Raw genomic sequence first — 20,220 nt, 5'->3', positions numbered from 1 at the left:
CTTTCTGTCTAGTCAAGGCTATGGTTTTTCCAGTAGTCATGTACGGATGTGAGAGTTGGACTACAAAGAAAGCTGATGCTTTTGACCTATGGTGTTGGAGAAGACTCTTGAGAGTCCCTTGGACTGCAAGGAGAGCCAACTAGTCCATCCTAACGGAAATCAGTCCTGAATATTCATTGGAAGGACTGATGCTGAAACTCCAATACTTTGGCCACCTGATTCAAAGAACTGACTCATTGGAAAAGACCCTGATGCTGGGAAAGATTGAGGGCAGGAGGAGAAGGGGATGACAGAGGATGAGATGGTTGGATGGCATCACCGACTCAATGGACATGAGTTTGAGCAAGCTCCGGGAGTTGGTGATGGACAGGGAGGCCTGGTGTGCTGCCGTCCATGGGGTCGCAGAGTGGCACAAGACTGAGCGACTGAACTGAGCACGCAGGCACGCACTGCAATGGGAGGCGACAGTTTGCTGACGGCGTGAGGAGCATAAACTCAGGAGAAAGGATTGAGCTGGTGGGCAAATGGGAAGAAATATAACCTGTGCCCGCCCACGTGGTCCCAGGTGGAGCCCAAGGAAGCGGGTGTGTGTGTGTGTGTGTGCGTGCGTGTGTGTGTGCGTGTGTGTGCGCGCCCGTCCGTCTGTCTGCAGGTAAGCCCTCTGTGTGCTGTGAGTTTGTGATTTTTTTCCGTGGGGCGGGCGGGGGGGTGGTGCTGCCCGTGTGCGCAACAGCATTAAAACTCTGTCGGTCACGGGAGCTGGGAGGGGTAAAGAGGATCAGAAAGGAAAACAGACGCCGCCGCGGTCAGACAAGAGCCGGGAGGGAAGAGCGGGAAAGGGAAGGCCCCGCCCTGGGCGTGGTCAAAGAGGCCAAGAGACTTCAAGGGCCCGGGCAGAAGGAAGTGATGGAGAGCGCGAGGCCGCGGCATCTCCGCCCGCCGCCCCGCCCCGGGCTTCCGGGCGCGCGCGGGGGGCGGGGGCGGGGGCGGGGGCGGGGCGGGGCGGGGCGGGGCGGGGCGGGGCGGGGGGCGGGAGAGGGGCGGGGGGGCGGTGCGAATGCAAAGCGGGAAGGGTGAGCGGCGGGACGCCAGGGGAGCTTAGCCAGTCGGCCGGCGGGTAGGGCGCAGGGTCGGGGGCGCGGCGGCCGCGGGGGCCGGAGCCGAGGGCGCGGGGCCGGTGGGGCGGCGCGCTCCGGGGCTGCGCAAACCTCCGGGCGCCCCTGTCCGCAGGGCGGCTGACCACGCGAGGGGAACCGCGGGCAGCGACGTGGGGGTGGGGAGCAGCTCCCGGGTGCTTTCCCGGCGGCTGGTGATGGGAAGAGGGGCGCAGGATGGGGGTGGAGGTTTTGGGGGGTCCCAGCCTTGGATCGCGGGGGATCTTGGAGGGGGGCGATTGGGGGGATGTCTTTGCCATTAGCCCTGCCAGCGTCGTGACTCATCAGCCCACGTGACCTGGGGAAGTTGACAAAATTCCCTAGGCTTTTGCCAGTAAACTGAAGATAGGAAAACATCCGCTTAGCCAAGTTACCGGGAGGCTCAGTGAGGACTCGTGCGGGGTCCCCTAGCCTCTGTGCCTGGCTCAGAACTGCTTCTGTTCCTTAGCGGCCAGGCTCTGACCCTGGGGCTCAGCTCCAGCCTTCCCAGCTGTTGCCAGCTGTGGGATGGAGAAGCTTTGCAACCGTGTCTAGCAGTTAGCCTCTGTCCCACAAAGAACCCCTGGTCCGCCCTACCTTGCCCACAGCACCCTGTGGACCAAGCAGCTTCTGCCTTACTTCACAGGTTCCAGAGAAGCCCCGCGGATGACTGTTGCTCAAGCCTGAAACAGCCAGAAACCAGAGAGCCACCCGGACCCTAGGAATTTTCCAAGGGCTAAGATGCCAGGCACCATGCAGGGCCACAGCCTGCCCTTCCGTGTGGCCACTCTGGTGACTGGGCTTCTGGAGTGCCTCGGCTTCGCGGGCGTCCTCTTTGGCTGGACCTCCCTCGTGTTTGTCTTCAAAGAGCAGCATTACTTTGAGGAGCTGTGTGAACCGGATGCCGGGTCGGTGGGCAATGCCACCGGGCTGGATGGTAAGGGAGCAGGACCTTCTCTGAGTCTGATTCCTAGGTGGTGGGGAGAAGGGCTAGACAGGACTCCATGCCCCCCCCCACCCCCGGCCAGGCTTTTCTATGGTGAGAAAAAGGGGTGTCAGCCTCCCCCACCCTCAGCCTGGACCTAAGAGGTGCCTGGGTAGGGAGGTGCCCGCTCCCAAGGGGTGATTAGCGGCCGTCACGGCTCAGCTCATCCAAGGGCTAACTTTCCCTCCGGCAGGCTGTCCGAGATGGAAGAGGCTGCCCTGGACTGGGGCCAGGCCGGGTGCCCGCCTGGCAGGAAGGCTGGGACGGGCAGGGGGTTGACCCATCCGCCCTGGGCTCCTGAGATGTGCCCGTCTCTCCCGCAGACTGCAGGGCCCGGGACGAGCAGTTCTCGCTCATCTTTACCCTGGCCTCCTTCATGAACAACTTCATGACATTCCCCACGGGCTACATCTTCGACCGTTTCAAGACCACCGTGGCCCGCCTCGTCGCCATGTAGGTCCTAGGGGGCACCGTGGCAGGGCTGGGCAAGAGGACTTTGGGCCGCGGGTTTGTTTGCAGGGAGACCCGGGCCAGGCAGCTGGGCACCTTTGCTCCAGCAGCGCTGCCAGGAACATGCCTGGGTGTGGGCACCCCGGCTTGACCTTCCTTGTCTCCGTAGCCCCTACTTCCCCTTCCTCCCTTCCTTCCTCTGTTCAATGGGAAACTGGGTCGCAGGACAAGCTGAACTGGGCAGGAAGCCAGGCCTGCTTTCTGCCGTGGGGCTGGCCTGGGGCAGGGCTGTGAAATTAGCAAAGCCTAGAGTTGCCACTGACACGCATGAGGCTCGGAGCTCCCACTGCAGGGGCGCAGGTTCGATCCCTGGGTGGGGAACCAAGATCCCGCACGCTAAGTGGCCACAGAGAAAAATGGAGCTGTCTCTCTCTGCCTTGGTGTGGGGGACCCCCGTGTCTTCATCACACCCAAGTGGCCCCTCACCGCCCTCCTCCTGGCCTCCCCCGCCACCCTGTCACTTCCCAGAAGTTAGGCAGGATGGCACCCGGGGTGTCTTCAGCGGCGGGGAGCTCAAGTTCCCTCCGCCGGGGGTTCCCAGGCCGAGAAGTCGAGGAGAAGGAGGGCCACACTGGCTCCCAGGGATGCTGCCGAGCTGGCCGGCTTCTGTGATAAGCGGCAGCCTGCGGGGCGTGATTAGGACCCAGCGCCAGCGTCTCACGGGAGGCCTGGGGTGTTTAGCTGTCGGAGGGACTGGAGGGCAGCCAGGCAGGCCGTAGCCCGATAGCGATAGCGTGGCAGGTCCTTGGCTCTCTGAGCCCTTGGGCGACCGTGTCCGTTATTCCTGGACTTCGGTCTCCTTATCTCCACCTCTTTCCTGTCCTGCGTTTGCCCTTTCCCTCTTCTCTAGTCTTGAGTGTGTGAAGCCAAGCCCAGTCTTCCCACTGGTGTTTACTCCTTCACTTTTACAGAGAGCACATCACTTCTGAGGTACTTCTGGTCAGCAGATGTGTCAGAAGTGAAGTGGCAAAACCAATTCTCTGGCACCAGCTGATGTCTTATGTGTGTGCCATGTGCTCAGTCGTGTCCGACTCGCTGCCACCCCCGTGGACTATAGCCCGCCAGGCTCCTCTGTCCATGGGATTTCCCAGGCAAGGATACTGGAGCGGGTTGCTATGCCCTCCTCCAGGGGATCTTCCCAAGCCAGGGATCGAACCCACATCTCTTGTGTCTCCTCCTGCATTGCAGGCAGATTCTTTATCCATTGAGCCATCAGGGAAGCCCTCGGGGGTCTTATAATTTAACTTATAATCCTGACACTCTCTCTGGAGGCCTAGCAGCAGATCCCGCAGGTTAAGGGCTGGGTCCCACCAGACCGCCCCCCGCCCCCCTAAGATGCCAGTTGCCGTGGTAGGTCCCCAGGCTCCCCACAACGTCTGTCTGAGTCAGCTGCAACTCTTGAGATGCCCCTGACCTCCTCCTTGGATTCAGTTCTCTGCTAAAGGGCTCGCTGAACGTGGGGAGACGCATTGACCAGTTCCTGAAAGGGCAGGAAAAAGGATATAGATAAACAGCCACAGGAAGAGACACAGGGCCAGGTGGGCGGTGGTTCTGAGCCCAGGAACTCTTGCATCCCTGTGGGGTTGGGGTGCAGCACCTCCCTGGTACATGGAGGTGTTTGCCAACCTGGCTCCAAACTCCATACTTAGGGGATTTTATGGAGGCTCCCTCAGGTAGGCACGATCCATTATTAACTCCACTTCCAGCCCTCTCCCCTCTCTGTAGAGAAGTGGACACAGGGGTGGAAATTCCAAGCATCTCATTGTGGCTTTTCCGGAGCCCATCCACAGTTATCTCATCAGAACAGGAGAACAAAAGATGCTCTTAGTGACTTCTATGCAGGAGCTTATAAGATTATCAGAACCCCTGTGTCAAGGCCTGGGGACGAGGACCAAATATGTAGTTCTTGTTATAAATCAGAACTTCACACATAAGCCCTGTTTTTGTTACCTGCTGCCTTACAAGATCCCCAAACTTCTAAGAGGTCCCAGTAACCTTGGGATCTTGGTCATGAAATCATAGCATCCTAGAACTTTATCTTGGGGTCTGGATCAGTCCAGTCATTTCCTTGATAGAAAAAAGCTTCTAAGAGAGTGCAGTGCCTTGCCCAAGGTCACACAGCACGAGGCGTTTGAACTCAAGGTTTTGTAGACCAGACACGCACTTTTGAAGGGCTTGGCTGGTTGGGACTTCTAGGTTGGAGGACTTTGGATCCCCGCATCCTTGCCCCTCCAGGCCTCTCTGTCTTTTAAAAAAATGTTTGTTTGGCTGCGTTGGGCCTTAGTTGCGGTATGTGGAGTCTAGTTCCCTGACCAGGAGTTGAACTTGGGCCTGCTGCGTTGGAAGGTCCGAATCCTAGTCACTGGATCACAAAGGAAGTCCCCCAGGTTCCTCTCTTTGTGACAACATTCTCCGTCTTGCCTTCTGTATTCCAGATTTCTCTATACCAGCGCCACGCTCACCATAGCCTTCACCTCCGCAGGTGAGTGCTGTCGGGAGGGACGTGACCTCGGGCACCTGGAGGACGGGGCGGGGGCAGAAGGGGCATGGGAGGAACACTGGCCCCACGACTACTCAGATCCACAGACTCCAAGCTGGAAAGGGCCCTTGAGGGCCTTACTGCTGGTCTCTAAAAACCGCTTAGTGAGAAATGTGAAAAATAAGGACGGGGGAGAAATTGCTTCAGAGAGAAGGAATTGATTCAAAAGATTGCATCCTTCTGTTATGTCTTAAAATGTCCTCTCTTTTTAAAAAATGAAATAATAGGGGATTCCCTGGCAGTCCAGTGGTTAGGACTCTGCGCGGGTACTGCTCGGGTTTGTGATCCTTGGTCGGAGGACTAAGATTTCACAAGCTGTGCAGCACGGCCGAAAAGGAAAGAAAAGGGATGATGATAGAAATGGTAGTCGTTGAAAATATCCTGACTTAGCAGGGTACAGGCTGACAACTCTACGGTGGTCAAAAGCTTCCTCTTCCAATTTTACTGGTCTGGGTGCTGTGCTGTGCTGAGTCGCTCCGTCGTGTCCGACTCTTTGCGACCCCATGGACTGTAGCCGGCCAGGCTCCTGTCTGTGGGATTCTCCAGGCAAGAATACTGGACTGGGTTGCCATGCGCTCCTCTAGGGGATCTTCCCAACCCAGGGGTCAAACCCAGGTCTTCCACATTACAGGCAGATTCTTCACCATCTGAGCCACCACCGTTCAATGCCTAGTCTGGTTTATCCCCCACTTTCTTCATGGGGAATAAAGTGGGGAATGTATAGAGGAGAAAACTGAGGTCTGAGACCCCCTTGCAAAGACTTAGCAAAGGCCACAGAGCCAGCTAGTGGGAAGTGGGGCTGGGACCCCTGGCCGTGCTCTTTGCTACTAGCATCTCATCATAGCGGTCAACAGATGCCTTTCGGTCTTCTCCCCAGAGTCAGTTTGTGAGGCTTGGTTTTGGGCTTAGGAGGTAAAAGCACCTCACTCTGCTGTGAGTAGTGCCTGCTTGATGCTGGCTGTCTCCATTGGTGTTCAGTGAACACGGGCTGACTGCGGGGTTCTGTCTGAGCAGACCTCGGGAGGTAGCCTGGCACCTCAAGCCAGTTATTTAAAACCCACTCTGCTCATCAGCCCGGCTTCATCCCTGAAACCTGAACGTGACTTTCAAGTGGCTGAATGTGGAGGTAACGGCTGGCTGTTTTGACTCCCATCTGTGAATCACTGGAGCCACAATTTGCCCTTCCCCCAGAAAATGGGGCCTTTTGGTTTTGGAAAAAGTATTGAGGCCACAGTGATGCTATTTTTGAAAGGAAGCTCAGCCAACCTTCAGGGCATTTGGGGAGGCACCTTTTCAGAGACAGAAATTGCATGGTAAGAAGTGTGAATGCTCCAAAATGAGCAAGTTTACAGTGTGTCTCGAGGTAGGGAACAGTAGTTTCTAGAATAATAGTTACTTTGGAGAATATTATTAGGAAGCACACATATGCTATCTTAAGGTCAAATTACCTGGCGGAAATGTTATTCTGTTTTTATTTCTCATTCAGGCCTGTGGTAGGGCTGGGGTAATTTTAACACTGGCAAGAGCAAAACTCAGGCTTTGAACATTCTAAGGCAACTGCATTCAGTTACAATGTATTAACACTGTTTTCATTGTACTTATTTTTATAGTTAGGGCTTCCCTAGTAGCTCAGACTGTAAAGCACCTGCCTGCAGTGCAGGAGACCTGGGTTCGATCCCTAGGTCGGGAAGATCCCCTGGAGAAGGAAATGGCAATCCACTCCAGTATTCTTGCCTGGAGATTTCCATGGACAGAAGAGCCTGGCGGGCTACAGTCCATGAGGTCGCAAAGAGTTGGGCATGACTGAGTGAGTAACACACACACACACATTCACAACAAGCAACACCCGTTACTTTTCACATTAAAATTTTTTTTTTTTTTTTTAGCAAACAGGACAGGCATGGCTTATGGCCCAGATCATGAAGGTGGGCAGAAAGAAGGCAGTGACCTGAAAGATTAATTTACAAAGGGCACTGTCAGTGCAGGAGACGTGGGTTCAGTCCCTCGGTTGGGAAGATCCCCTGGAGGAGGAAGTGGCAACCCACTCCAGTATTCTTGCCTGGGAAATCCACGGACGGAGGAGCCTGGCAGGCTGCAGTCCATGGGGCTGCAGAGAGTCAGACATGACTGAGCGATTAAACACCAACTCCAGTCCTTGGCGCTTAGCTGTTTCTTGGTTCTGCTCTTCTTGTCCAACATTTGCCAGAGCTGTTGGAATGATATTTTTTTTTTTTGCATGTCGGTCTTTTCAAGAGCAAGAAATTCTTTTATTCAGCACAACACCTACCACAAAGGAAATGCTCGAAGTCTAATGAACAGAGGAAACGCAGTTCACGGGCATTTTCTCACTCAGATCTCACAGTGCCTTAGGAAGGCAGAAGAGCAGGGACTGTTGTTCCCATTTATCAGATGAGATGACTGAGTCACAGATTCATAATCCAGCTCAATGCAGTGACTTAGAGGCTGGGTGTGTGGGCTCAGTCCAGGCTCCTCTCCCCTGCAGTGTCAAGATTAAAAGAGGGATTGCGTGTGATTTAGTGAAGGAAGTGGGCAGTGGGTCGAGTCCTGCCTCTCTCTGTAGACATCCAGCCTGCCATCGACCAAGGGTCATCTTTGATGGGGAGGAAGGTGACTTAGAAGACCTCCTCAGGGTCCCTTTGCAGGAGCACGTGAGGGAGCCTTGACGGTACCCTGAGACCCTTGAAGGGTGCTGGAAGGGCTGCCCAGAATCGGGGCCCTGAGCGCAGGGTTGTGGGGAGCAGGGGGAAGCCCCAGAGTGCGGGGCTCCGTGTGTGAGTTGCCGGGTGGCATCACCCCACCTCTGTCTTGGATCCTTGCAGACTCGGCTGTGCTGCTCTTTCTGGCCATGCCCATGCTCACCGTGGGGGGCATCCTGTTCCTGATCACCAACCTGCAGGTGGGAGCCCGCGCTGGCCGAGGGCGCCTGGCAGGACCTTGGGGCAGATGGGGGAGGCATAAGACCCCCACTGCTTTGGTGGCCTCTGATGGGGTTGGCCCACGCCGGAGTGGCAGCTCCTGGGGTGGAGGGGGGTCTGCGTATGAGGGCCTGACACTTGCTGGGTGCACGGGAAGTGTTTCACGGACGAGTAAGTGACTCGGGCTGGTCCTGTGTTCTCCAGGTCGGGAACCTGTTTGGCAAACACCGCTCGACCATCATCACCATGTACAATGGGGCGTTTGACTCCTCCTCGGCGGTCTTCCTCATCATCAAGGTAGAGGGTGGCAATAGCCCGTGTTTATCTCCCCTGCCGCTGGTTGGGCCTTGGGGTGAGTTCCAGGTGTCCATCATCAGCTTCCAGCATAGAAGGCAAGAGCCTGGACCAAGACTCATTCTTAGAAATAAGTTTCAGCCCCGGATTCTTACGTGGACTTTTTGTATGATAAAACGCGCAGTTTGTGATAACATAAACTTTGCCACCTTCACTGTTTCTAAGTGTGCAGTTCAGTAGCATTGAGTTCATTCATGTTGTATGACCATCACCAGCGTCCATCTCTGGGACTTGTCCCTGTGAAGCTGAAACTGTGTCCATGAAGCAAAACTCCCCACTCCTCACCCACCTACTCCCTAGCCCCTGACAACCACCATTATAATTTCTATTTCTGCGATTTTGGCTACTTGCAGGTACCTCCTAAGTAGAATCATATACTATTTTTTTTTTTTCTTTCTGTGACTGTGTTATTTTCATTTAGCATCATATCTTCAAAGTTCAAAGTTTGTTTTATCAGATATCAGAATTTCCTTCCTTTCAAGACTGACAACTGTTCTATTGTATGTACATGCCACAGTTGTTTATCCATTCATCCATGAAGGGACGTTGGTTTATGTCCACATTTTGGATGTCGTGAGTAATGCTGGTGTGAACGTGACTCTTGCACTGACCTTTCCCCTCTTTTCTCTGCAGCTCCTTTATGAACAGGGCGTCACCATCAAGGCCTCCTTCATCTTCATCTCTGTCTGCAGCGCTTGGCATGTCGGGCGCACTTTCCTCCTGATGCCCCGGGGGCACATCCCCTACCCGCTGCCCCCCAACTATCGCTACGGGTAAGGACCGTGAGCTGGGGACAGTGTGCCTGGAGCCCTCCTCTGACCTGGTGTGGGAAGAGGGTTTGGGATGGACACGGGTACAGAGGGCAGAGGAAACCAGTCTCTGGAGAAGAGCACTAGACCAAGGATGTATCAGTTAGCTACTGCTGCGTAACGAACGATCCCAAAACTTAAGGGCTTAAAACATTAGGCGTTTATTATTTTCCCAAGTCTAGGGGTAGCTGGCTAGTTCTACTGATCAGGGAGCTACTTGGATGCTCCATAGTCGCGGCACACAGGCTTGGTTGCTCTGCAGCACGTGGGATCCTCCCGGATCAGGGGTCGAACCCGTGGCTCCTGCATCGGCAGGCGGATTCCCCACCTCTGAGCCCCCAGGGAGGCCCGGCACGTCACTTTTGATGGGTCATCTTGGTTGAAGCCTCTCATGAGGCCAGCCCAGATTCAGGGGTTGGGAAAACAGAGCTGCCAAGTTCCTTTGCAAAGAGTTGAGAACAGAACAGGTGAAGAGACGGGACCATCTTTGCTCCCGCTCAGTGCGAGCGGTGGCGGTGGGGACGGGGACGCTTGTTGGCAGCGCGCTTACTCTCTGGCTGCCCCACGTGCTCACTGATTTCATTTCACGTTCGTCCTCAGATGCATATCCGTATCTCCATCTTCCAGATGAGAACAGCGAGGCTCAGAAGAGTTAGGTCTGAGCCGTGTTGCCACAGCCAGAAAGAGGCAGAACTGGGATTTGAACCCACACCTGGTCTACCCTTCCCACCCTTCCATCTCTCCCGTATGTGGCTGCAGATTAGAATTGCTGGGATTACCTGGAGATGTTTCTAAAAAAGATACCGGAGCCTGCCTTCCACACCCAGACCTTCTGACTCAGCTGGTCTGGGCCTGGACGTGGGCGCTGGGGCTGTGAAAAGATGATTCCAGTGTGCAGTGAAGGGGACCGTTTCCCTTCCCTGCATCCCGCGGGCGTGTCAGGCTTGGCTCCCGGTCCTTGGCTTGGGCTGATAGGGCTTCTGTTTCCCCAGTCTGTGCTCCAGGGACAGCCCCCAAGAGGAAGAGAAGAAGGCAGCTGAGTCCAAAAACCTGGAGCTGCAGTCAGAGGAGTTCATTTCCCCAGAGAAAGGTGCAGCCTGCTGGTTAACCCATTTTCCCCCCAGAACCTGGCCTTCCTCTGCGGCCAGCGTGGTTCCTCACCTCCAGAGCTTTGCCAGGGACTCAGGGCCAGAGAAGGTCAGGTGGCGAAAAGAGCTGTAGGATCTTCCCGACCCCCTCAGTCTACAGGGGATCCAGAGAGGGGCAAACATTCTCGTTTCATCTCTCCTTTCCGTCCCCGATTCCTTTCCCATCTCACCGTACCCCTGCTCCCCAGAGTTCAGTCCCCATCATTCGCCTTCCCTTCCCTGCCTGCTCCTAAGTGTGCCTTATCCGTCCAGTCTCTGCAGGTCCTGTGGGTCAGCCCTCTCTCACTGTCCTGTCTCCATCTTGCCTTTCTCTCCTCTATCTGTTTTGGGTCTTGGGTCACAAATGTCACAGAGCACTGCCAGCTGAGGTAGAAACAAGAGCCAGACCCTGGGAAGTTCACCAAATGAAGGGAGGTGTGAGCTTGCCAGGCCACATCCCGGAGGAGCCAAAGCAGGACACCCCTGGGGACCCCAGGGTCAAATCCTAGCCAGTCTGCCCCTCGAGGAGAACGATCCCATGGGGCAACCTGGGGTGAGGCGCAGAGCGCTTAGTCCACGGCTCGCCCGGACCGTGAAGAACAGGGAGGGGAAGGTTTCCGTGGGAGACTCGGATGCTGGTCCTGAAAGAGGAGGAGGGGTATGCAGCCGCTGAAATCCCTGCACTCTCCTCTGACTTTCTCCTCTCTTTGTCTGTCTTTTCCTCATCCTACCTGAGAATGATCGGGAAGGTTGGTAGTGCAAGAAGCGTCCCAGCTGTGAAGGGTCAGGTAGTGGCCAGCAGAGCGTGGGAGCGCCTTCCCTGGTGGTGGGGCTGGGATGTTTCCTGGAGGTGGGGTGTTGCCCTTGGAGAGTCCGGGGAGGCAAGAGCGGGTGAGCTCAGAGCTCGGGCTCTCCCGGTAAGACCTGTGCACGCTGTTCCCCCCAATTTAATGGTAACTCTTGCGCAAATCGGCTTCCCCCCTCATCAGAGACCCCGGGACAGCAGCAGGCGCCCGGCTCCTTCTGGAGCCATGCCTTCTCTCAGCGCTTTGCCTGGCACGTGGTGTGGCTGTCTGTGATACAGTTGTGGCATTACCTCTTCATTGGCACCCTCAACTTCCTGCTGAACAACTTGGCCAGCAAGGACAGTGCACTAGGTAGGTGGTGGGGCTGGGAGGCAGCCTCTCTGTGCATCGCCTCTGGGGACTTGGCACCTTGAGTGGTGGGGCGCTGAGGTCAGCAGAGCTCTGTGTGCCGAGGGAGGTCTGAGCCCGGGGTGTGGGCTGGAGGGTGGCCTCCTCTGGAAGGCAGTCCTGAAGAGCTCTCGCCGCCCAACCCCTCTCTGCCCTCTGCAGTCAGCACCTACACAAATGCCTTTGCCGTGACTCAGTTCTTTGGGGTGCTGTGTGCACCCTGGAACGGCCTGCTCATGGACCGGCTCAAACACAAGTACCAGGAGGAAGCGAAAAAGAAAGGTGAGCCCTGGGCTCCGGAGAGTCAGGGAGCCAGCGTGGGAGAGATTTTTGTTTACCTCCATGCCCATCGTCTTTTTTTCTTAAATCCTTTTCTACTTGTATCTGTCCATTCATCCATCCATGGCTCATTCATCCATCCATCATTCATCCATTGATGCATCATCTGTCCTTTTATCCATCCATCACCCATCCATCCATCCCTTATCCGTCCATCACCCATCCGTCCATCACCCATCCATCCATCCCTCATCCATCCATCACCCATCCATCCCTCATCCGTCCATCACCCATCCATCCATCCCTCATCCACACATCACTCATTCATCCATCACACATCCATCCATCACTCATCCTTCCGTCATTCATCCATCATCCATCATCTGTCCTTTTATCCACCCATCACCCATCCATCCATCACTCATTCACCCATCACTCAGTCATCCATCCATGCATCATCTGTCCTTTTATCCATTCATCACCCATCCATCCACCCATCCATCCATCTACCATCCATCCATCATCCATCCAGCCAGCCATCCAGTAGTCACTGAGTGCCAATTATGTGCCAGCCATAGTTTCAGATTCAGTCACAGGCCTAACAGTTACGTCCTTGTTCTCACGCTGTTCTAGTCTAGAGAGTAGAGAAACGCAAGTGATCAAGCTTTGCGGTCCCTGAAATACACCTGCAAGGAGCTATGGCAACACAAGGCAGGGACCCTACGCTGTGCGGCCTCTGAGCTCCTAAAGGGAGAGTAAGAAGGGGCAAGATGAAGGCGTGGACCCTGGGGGCGCGGCCCAGGAGTGGGCGGGGTCATTGTTCACGGTACGAAAGAGAGTAAACCTTGAGGAAGACGAGGAGCCCCCCCCCCAAAGTGGTTCAGACACAGGGGCGTGGTGGGGCGGGGGCTGGGGAGAGGGGAGAAGGGGCAGGCGGCGGCGCCTGGCCAGGGAGCCGGGGCCTGATCCTGGGGCGAGAGCGGATGAACAGGGCGGCCCGTTGGTTTTGTTGTTTGGGCCTCAAGCCGCAGGGCCTGTGGGGTCCAGGCTCCCCAGCTGGGGGTTGGAGCCTGGCCCTGGCAGTGAGTGCAGTGAGTGTTCGGAGTGCTAATTGCTGGACCCCAGGGAGCTGCCGGCACCCCTAGAGCTTCGTCTCTCCCTGCCCTGCTTCTCCGAGCCACTTCTCCAGCTCCTGGTGGAGAGTTCTAAAGCAAACCTCAGACATCAGATCATCTGTAAACACTTCAGTTTGTCGTGTCAACAAATAAGACCGCTTTTGTTTAAATGAAGCATCCCTGGGAGGGATATCATTATGACACCTGAGACAGCCTCCGATAAAAATTTCTCAGTGTCATCTATTCATTCATGTAGTCCTGTTCGAATTTCGCTAATGGTCTCGTCTGTGTCTTTTCGTCCCTGATTTGTTCAAATTCGGATCCATACAGCGGCCACACAGTGTAGTAAGTCTCTGTATCCCCCACCCCCTTCTCCCCTTGGTTCGCTTACTGACGGGACTGGGTTCTTTGTCCTGTCAGGTTCCCCACATTCTGCATTTGGCATCCTTTTCATGTCATTTTAAAACGTTCCTTTGATTGGGTTCTGTCCATAAACAGGCAGATTGGAGACTCAGTCTAGTATCTTTTGGCAAGAGTAACTCGAGAGGTGGATCCGTGGGCTTCCTCTGAGCTCTCATCCTCAGACCCTGGGTACCCGTTGCCTTGTTCTTATGATGTTAGCGTTGATCAGGGCACTCAGACATTGTCAGTCTGATCCGCCCATTGTAAAAGTTTGTCATCAGCTGCAGGCTTTGCAGCTACTGATGCTTGATGCCTAGACTCATTATTTTATTTGGGTTGCAAAACAGGGAATTTCTATTACTGTCTTTCCTTCTGCTTTTCATAGCTAAAAATTTCTCTAGAAATACAAACTTTATTAACTATTTTGTTTACCCTGAAATAAATGCATACTTTTTCCTCTGTTTGAGCTTCTCTGGTGGCTCAAATGGTGAAGAATCTACCTGCAATAATGGAGACCCAGATTCGATCCCTGGGTTGGAAATATCCCCTGGAGAAAAGGAATGGCTACCCACTCCAGTATTCTTGCCTGGAGAATCCCATGGACAGAGGCATCTGGTGGGCTACAGTCCATGGGGTTGCAAAAGAGTCAGACATGAATGTGCAGTGAGCACTTTCCTCTTCTTTACTAATTTCAGAAAAGTGAGTTGGTATCTAAGCAACTTCCAGGGGTAACCACTCATAGATTCTCTTTTGAAATCTTATTTTAAGTATGTCTGACATATTTCAGTCTGTCTCTGTGATGATCCTTCTTGAGGTTCAGATGCCCTCATCCTTGGCCCTGGGAGCGTGACCAGCCCAGCATCCGTGGCCTTGACAGAAAGTCCCATTAGTTTTAGAGAGTGCTCGGGTCCCTTTCACTGGGTGTGTTTCTTGGCCCAGACGTGAAAGCAGCCATTTCTTCAAATAGTCCTGGCCCCCTTTGGATGAGAAATGGTGTTTAGAGACGGCAGTCTGGGTGCTGGGGTTTCTAATTCTCCTGGGCTCTCATTGCTTTTAGGCCTCAGAGGTTAGATATACATAATTTTTTGGATGAAAAAAATAAATCATGAATATCTAATACTAATAGTTTAGTTCAAATTTTACTTGATTTTTGCATTTGTATCTCTTTTCTTCTGAAAATCATGGTTTCTAAAATACTATACATATATGCTACATATACATATACTGTATACTATATATATATACACACATATATATTCTATATATAGCTTTTTAAAAAATATATTTTATGCATAATTGCTGGTTTAGCAAGATCAGTACTGTTAATAATAACAGTGCCAGTGCTGAGTGCTGGTGTTCCTTCCTTTCTCCCCTTCTCATTCTGAACATACATCCCCTAGGAGCCGTCAGTCAAAATAATGGTATTTTAAGAGTCAGCAACTTGATATAAAAAGTTGTGTCCATTGGTTTCATGTCGTTGGATTGTTTTGGGGGGGAATGCCTTTGCTTGTTTTCTTCCTATTACTCTGGTTTAATTTTTAAAAACATTTTTGTATCAAACGTTGACGTTATTCCAAAGCCACAACTGCGAAACAAGACACAGCCCACTGCGTGCGGCTCCTGCTCTGTGCCCCGTCCTCCCCCCCGTCCTCCCCCCGTCCTCCACCCCGTCCTCCACCCCGTCCTCCCCCGTCCTCCCCCCGTCCTCCCCCCATCCCCCTCCCCTCCCGCCGTCCCCCTCCCCTCCCCCCGTCCTCCCCCCCGTCCTCCCCTCCCGTTCTCCCCCCGTCCTCCCCTCCCGTCCTCCCCCCGTCCTCCCCCGTCCTCCCCCGTCCTCCCCTCCCGTCCTCCCCCCGTCCTCCCCCCGTCCTCCTCCCCCGTCCCCCTCCCCTCCTCCCCTCCCGTCCTCCCCCCGTCCTCCCCCGTCCTCCCTCCGTCCTCCCCCGTCCTCCTCCCGTCCTCCCCCCGTCCTCCCCCGTCCTCCCCTCCCGTCCTCCCCTCCGTCCTCCCCCCCGTCCTCCCCTCTCGTCCTCCCCCCGTCCTCCCCCCGTCCTCCCCCCGTCCTCCCCCATCCTCCCCTCCCGTCCTCCCCCCTGTCTTCCCCCGTCCCCCTCCCCTCCCCCCGTCCTCCCCTCCCGTCCTCCCCCCGTCTTCCCCCCCGTCCTCCCCTCCCGTCCTCCCCTCCGTCCTCCCCCGTCCTCCCCCCCGTCTTACCCCCGTCCCCCTCCCTTCCCCCCGTCCTCCCCGCCGTCCTCCCCCCGTCCTCCCCCGTCCCCCTCCCCTCCCCCATCCTCCCCTCCCGTCCTCCCCCCCGTCCTCCCCTCCCGTCCTCCCCCCGTCCTCCCCGTCCCCCTCCCCTCCCCCATCCTCCCCTCCCGTCCTCCCCCCCGTCCTCCCCTCCCGTCCTCCCCTCTCGTCCTCCCCCGTCCCCCTCCCCTCCCTCGTCCTCCCCTCCTGTCCTCCCCCCGTCCTCCCCCCTCGTCCTCCCCTCCGTCCCCCCCCCTGTCCTCCCCTCCCGTCCTCCCCTCCGTCCTCCCCCCCGTCCTCCCCTCCCGTCCTCCCCTCCCGTCCTCCCCCCGTCCTCCCCCCCCGTCCTCCCCTCCCGTCCTCCCCCCTCCCCCCCGTCCTCCCCTCCCGTCCTCCCCTCCGTCCTCCCCCCCGTCCTCCCCCATCCTCCCCTCCCGTCCTCCCCTCCGTCCTCCCCTCTCGTCCTCCCCCGTCCCCCTCCCCTCCCCCGTCCTCCCCTCCCGTCCTCCCCCATCCCCCACCCGTCCTCCCCCCCGCCCCCCCGCCCTCCCCCCCGTCCCCCACCCATCCTCCCCGCCGTCCTCCCCCTCGTCCTCCACCCCCGTCCTCTCCCCCGTCCTCCCCCCCTGTCCTCCCTTCCCGCCCTCACTGGGTAATTGCTTTGATTTTTTTTTTTTTCACCCTTAAAGACAGACTCTGTGTAAATAGTTTCTCTTTCTTGGATAAAGGCAGTTTGCTTTGTGTGGCTCTCTGTCCTGGGGCCGCCCCACAGGGGGACCCCATCCTTCCACTGTTGTTGTCGTTTAGTTGCTCAGTTGTGTCCGATTCTTTGTGACCCCGTGGACTGCAGCCCGCCAGGCTCCTCTGTCCATGGGGTTTCCCAGGCAAGAACACTGGAGTGGGTTGCCATTTCCTTCTCCAGGGGGTCTTCCTGACCCAGGGATCAAACCTGCATCTCTTGCATTGGCAGGTAGGTTCTTTACCCCTGAGCCACCAGGCAAGCCCCTCTGCCTTTATCTGCTGCCTCGTTCTTTTACAAGGCTGCAACGTCACTGCTGCCGCACTCCCCTCCTGCTGCCTGTTTGGACGCCTCCAGTCTTTTACTGGAACCCGTGGTCCTGCCTGGAGTGTCCGGCTGTGGGTTAAGGGGCCTCCCTGTCAGGAGGCCCTTGTGATCATCTATGAGTGGCTGACACTGGCCTGTGATTAGGATGAGTCGCTGGGGGTGGAGGCATGGGTACACGTTTGAATGATGTTTTGGTTCAGTTCACTTCAGTCGCTCAGTCGTGTCTGACTCTTTGTGACCCCATGGACCGCAGCACGCCGGGCCTCCCTGTCCATCACCAACTCCCGGAATTTACCCAAACTCATGTCCATTGAGTTGGTGATGCCATCCAGTCATCTCATCCTCTGCCACCCCCTTCTCCTCCTGCCTTCAATCTTTCCCAGCATCAGGGTCTTTTCAAATGAATCAGCTCTTCGCATCAGGTGGCCAAAGTATTGGAGTTTCAGCTTCAGCATCAGTCCTTCCAATGAATATTCAGGACTGATTTCCTTTTGGATGGACTGGTTGGATCTCCTTGCAGTGCAGGGGACTCTCAAGAGTCTTCTCTGAATGTTTAGAAGTGAGTTATCCGCACGTACTGACGGATTGGAGATGGGGCGTATGGAGAGAAGGGGTCGGCATGGCCCCCCCACCCCATGGGCGTGTCAGCCTCCTGTCTCCCTTTCGGTCCAGGGGCCCCGGCCAAGGCCGCTGCCCTGCGCTCGGCGGTGCCTTCGCTGGCCCTGACGTCCCTGCTGTGCCTGGGCTTTGCCGTCTGCGCCTCCATACCAGTGCTCCCCCTGCAGTACGCCACCTTCATCCTGCAAGTAGTCAGCCGCTCCTTCCTCTACGGGTGCAACGCGGCCTTCCTCACGCTTGCGTAAGTGGGCTTGATGTGCGCTCCCCGATGGGGGACCCCCCTGGGGCAGAGGGAGGTGTGCTGGGGGCAGAGAAGTCAGGGGAGGAGACCCAGACATGGTTGGGGGAGGCACACTGGAGGCTGTGGGAGGGGCAGAGCCTTCACATCCATGAACGCCCTTCATGTCTGCTCCCCTCTGCCTCTGTTGTCTGCCTGGCGAACTCCTATTCACCCTTCAAAGCCCACTTCTGTTGTAGCTCTCCCACGGAAGAACAGAAAGAAAGCTTTTTCTTTCCTTGTGGCACTCTATTCTTCTTTCTTCTTCTTCTTTTTTTTTTTTATATTTTCTTGGCCCTGCCGCACTGCTTGTGAGATCTTAGTTCCCTGACCAGGGATTGAACCCACACCCCTAACATGGGAAGTGTAGCGTCTTAACCCACTAGACCACCAAGGAAGTCATTATTCTTGCTTCTTCTGCTGGTGCATGCATCATTTAGCATATGGTGGATATATCTGTGTCTTTTTCCTGAGACCTCCTGGGGCCCAGCTTGCGCCTGGGGCCCTGCTGTTTTCCCCGGGTCGAGCGCGGGGCCATCTCTGTGCTCTGTGGCTTGAAAGCCTGAGCAGAGGTGAAAGGGGGGTCCTGGGGGTGTCGGTAAGTGACGGCTGGTTTAGACTAGAAGGATGGGAGCAGGGGGCTGACCAAGACCCACCAGAGCCAGGCTCCTCTGTGCAGCAAGGGTCCCCAGGGCCCGCCGGAACCTCCTCTGCCCCCTGCCCAGGTTCCCCTCGGAGCACTTCGGGAAGCTGTTTGGACTCGTGATGGCCCTGTCGGCCATTGTGTCTTTGCTGCAGTTCCCCCTCTTCACCCTCATCAAAGGCCCTCTCCAGAATGACCCGTTATACGTGAGTACTGGGGGGCGGGAACTCTGGCCTTAGACTCAGATCGGGGCGACTGTGTTGGTCTCCAGCAGGGGCAGGTGGCCTGGGTGTGGTTCCCACGGGAACGTTTCTGCACATGGCTACATCCTGGGTCTTGCTTCTCCAACGGGAGTCCGTGGGAGAACCCTGCCGAGTTCCGGGGATCCCCAAAGCCAAAAGGTTAACATGGATGGCCTCCCAGGTCTCTGCAGGCCTCAGTTTCTCCACTTGTGAAATGGGCACAGCGTTCCTCCTTGCCCCGCCCTAGGGGGCGGAACGAAAAGTCACCCGGAGTCCATCCAAGAGGGCAGCGTCAGGTCTGAGTGGAATGCAGAGGAGAAAGCAGGCGGGCTGGTCCCTCCCCGGACCTCACTGCCTCACTGCCTCACTTGGCCTCACTGCCCCCTCACCCTCCAGGTGAACGTGATGCTGGTGCTGCTGACTCTCCTGACATTCGTCCACCCCTTCCTGGTGGACCGGGAGTGCCAGCGGAAGGAAAGCCCCCCTGAGGTCGCCTAGATCAGAAGCCCCCCCTTTGCCGCCCTGAGGATGCATCATCTTCCTCCCCCTTGGAGGACCCCACTTCCAGAAAGAATTGGCCCACCCAGGCTGCTTTTATTAAGTAGCCATTATTCTTTCCTTAAGACAAAAAGCCATATTCACCTGCCTGCCAAGGTTTCTTATCTGCAAGACAGGAGCAGAGGCACAGAGAGGTTCTCAGTGTCAGAGGTGGGAACAGCTGGCCCTGGTGGACGCTTGGCACGAGGTGGGTGATGGGATGGTGAGGTGTGTCTCTTGCATCTCAGGGTCTCTGTCCCCCGCGCCTGCCTGGAGCCTGCGTGCTGGATACGCTTCCCGGTGAAGGCTGAGGCTGTCCCGGCCTCGGCTTTCCCACCCAGCGTTCAGCAGTGGCACCCAGCGTGCCCCCAGCGGCCCAGAGAATGAGCCTGGGGGGAAAGAGAGGCAGGCAGGTTGGGGCGGGGGTCCCGGCTCTGCCACTGATGCTGAGCGGCCTTGAGCAGACCCTTCTCCCCTTGAACGCTGGTTTTCCCATCTGTGAAAGGAGAAGGGGTTTGGAGTCAGGCTGTCCTCTGGCCTGCGTGTTCCATTGGATTGGCCCAAAGGTTCATCTGAGTTTTTCATAAGATGTTACGGGGGGCGGGAGGTGGGGCAGATAACCCAAACGAACTTTTGGGCCAACCCAGTAGAAAGTTTTAAGAACAGTGTCAGCCCGGCCACCCTCAGAGCCTTGAGAACCACCTGGCCTGCTGGACCCAAGGATTTCTGATGAAGCCTTTCGGGGAGGTTTTTCTCTTCAAGAAGGGAGATGATCATTTACTTCGGTTAGGATATAAAAACATCCTCTGGGGAATGATTTTTATTACATATTGAGTTATGTCCTAAGTCATTTTTTAAAAGAAATAAAGCCTTTCTGTCTAAGACAGTTGCTGCTCGCAGGCTTTGGGGCCCTGCTGATGTGTGTGCGCGAGTGCCTGCGCGTTCCCACCCCAGACCCGGCCCGGGGGTGTGGACGCGGGTGGCGTGGAGGCGTCTGACTGCAGCCCCAGGCGTGGCAGCTGGACACGGCGTGAGGCCTCAGACTGGGGTCCAGCCACCTGGTCCTGAGGCCTGGGCTAGGAAGCCCCCAGGAATCCCTTCCCTTGCCTCCTCTTGGTCTCCACCCTACCTCCACCCCTACTGCCACACGCGCCCCCCCCAACCCCCCCAGCTGGAATCAGAAGGTCTGACCCAAGTCTCAGTTCCCC

At 56.2% G+C, this 20,220-nt stretch overlaps 1 protein-coding gene across 5 annotated transcripts; it reads left to right on the top strand.

Moving 5' to 3' along the window:
- Nucleotides 1-1,037: 1,037 nt before the first annotated feature.
- SLC43A3 (solute carrier family 43 member 3) lies at nucleotides 1,038-19,894 on the top strand. 5 transcript variants are annotated; one of them, XM_081538951.1, is made up of 13 exons: nucleotides 1,038-1,073; nucleotides 1,780-2,070; nucleotides 2,442-2,571; nucleotides 5,064-5,110; nucleotides 8,008-8,084; nucleotides 8,308-8,400; nucleotides 9,091-9,230; nucleotides 10,259-10,356; nucleotides 11,383-11,550; nucleotides 11,749-11,868; nucleotides 17,368-17,554; nucleotides 18,316-18,439; nucleotides 18,872-19,894. In XM_081538951.1, the coding sequence occupies exons 2-13, from the start codon at nucleotides 1,875-1,877 to the stop codon at nucleotides 18,971-18,973; spliced, it is 1,482 nt and encodes a 493-aa protein (XP_081395077.1). In that variant the 5' UTR covers nucleotides 1,038-1,073; nucleotides 1,780-1,874; the 3' UTR covers nucleotides 18,974-19,894. The 5 variants fall into 5 exon arrangements, with proteins under 5 accessions (XP_081395077.1, XP_081395080.1, XP_081395076.1 ...); XM_081538950.1 differs by having other exon boundaries at nucleotides 1,056-1,117; XM_081538954.1 differs by lacking the exon at nucleotides 10,259-10,356.
- Nucleotides 19,895-20,220: the final 326 nt, after the last annotated feature.

The sequence above is a fragment of the Giraffa tippelskirchi genome, chromosome 11 (genome assembly GCF_054371585.1).
Source record: "Giraffa tippelskirchi isolate mGirTip1 chromosome 11, T2T-mGirTip1v1.2.pri, whole genome shotgun sequence".
Taxonomy (NCBI): Eukaryota; Metazoa; Chordata; class Mammalia; order Artiodactyla; family Giraffidae; genus Giraffa; species Giraffa tippelskirchi.
This window is presented reverse-complemented; position numbering and strand designations above follow the sequence as displayed.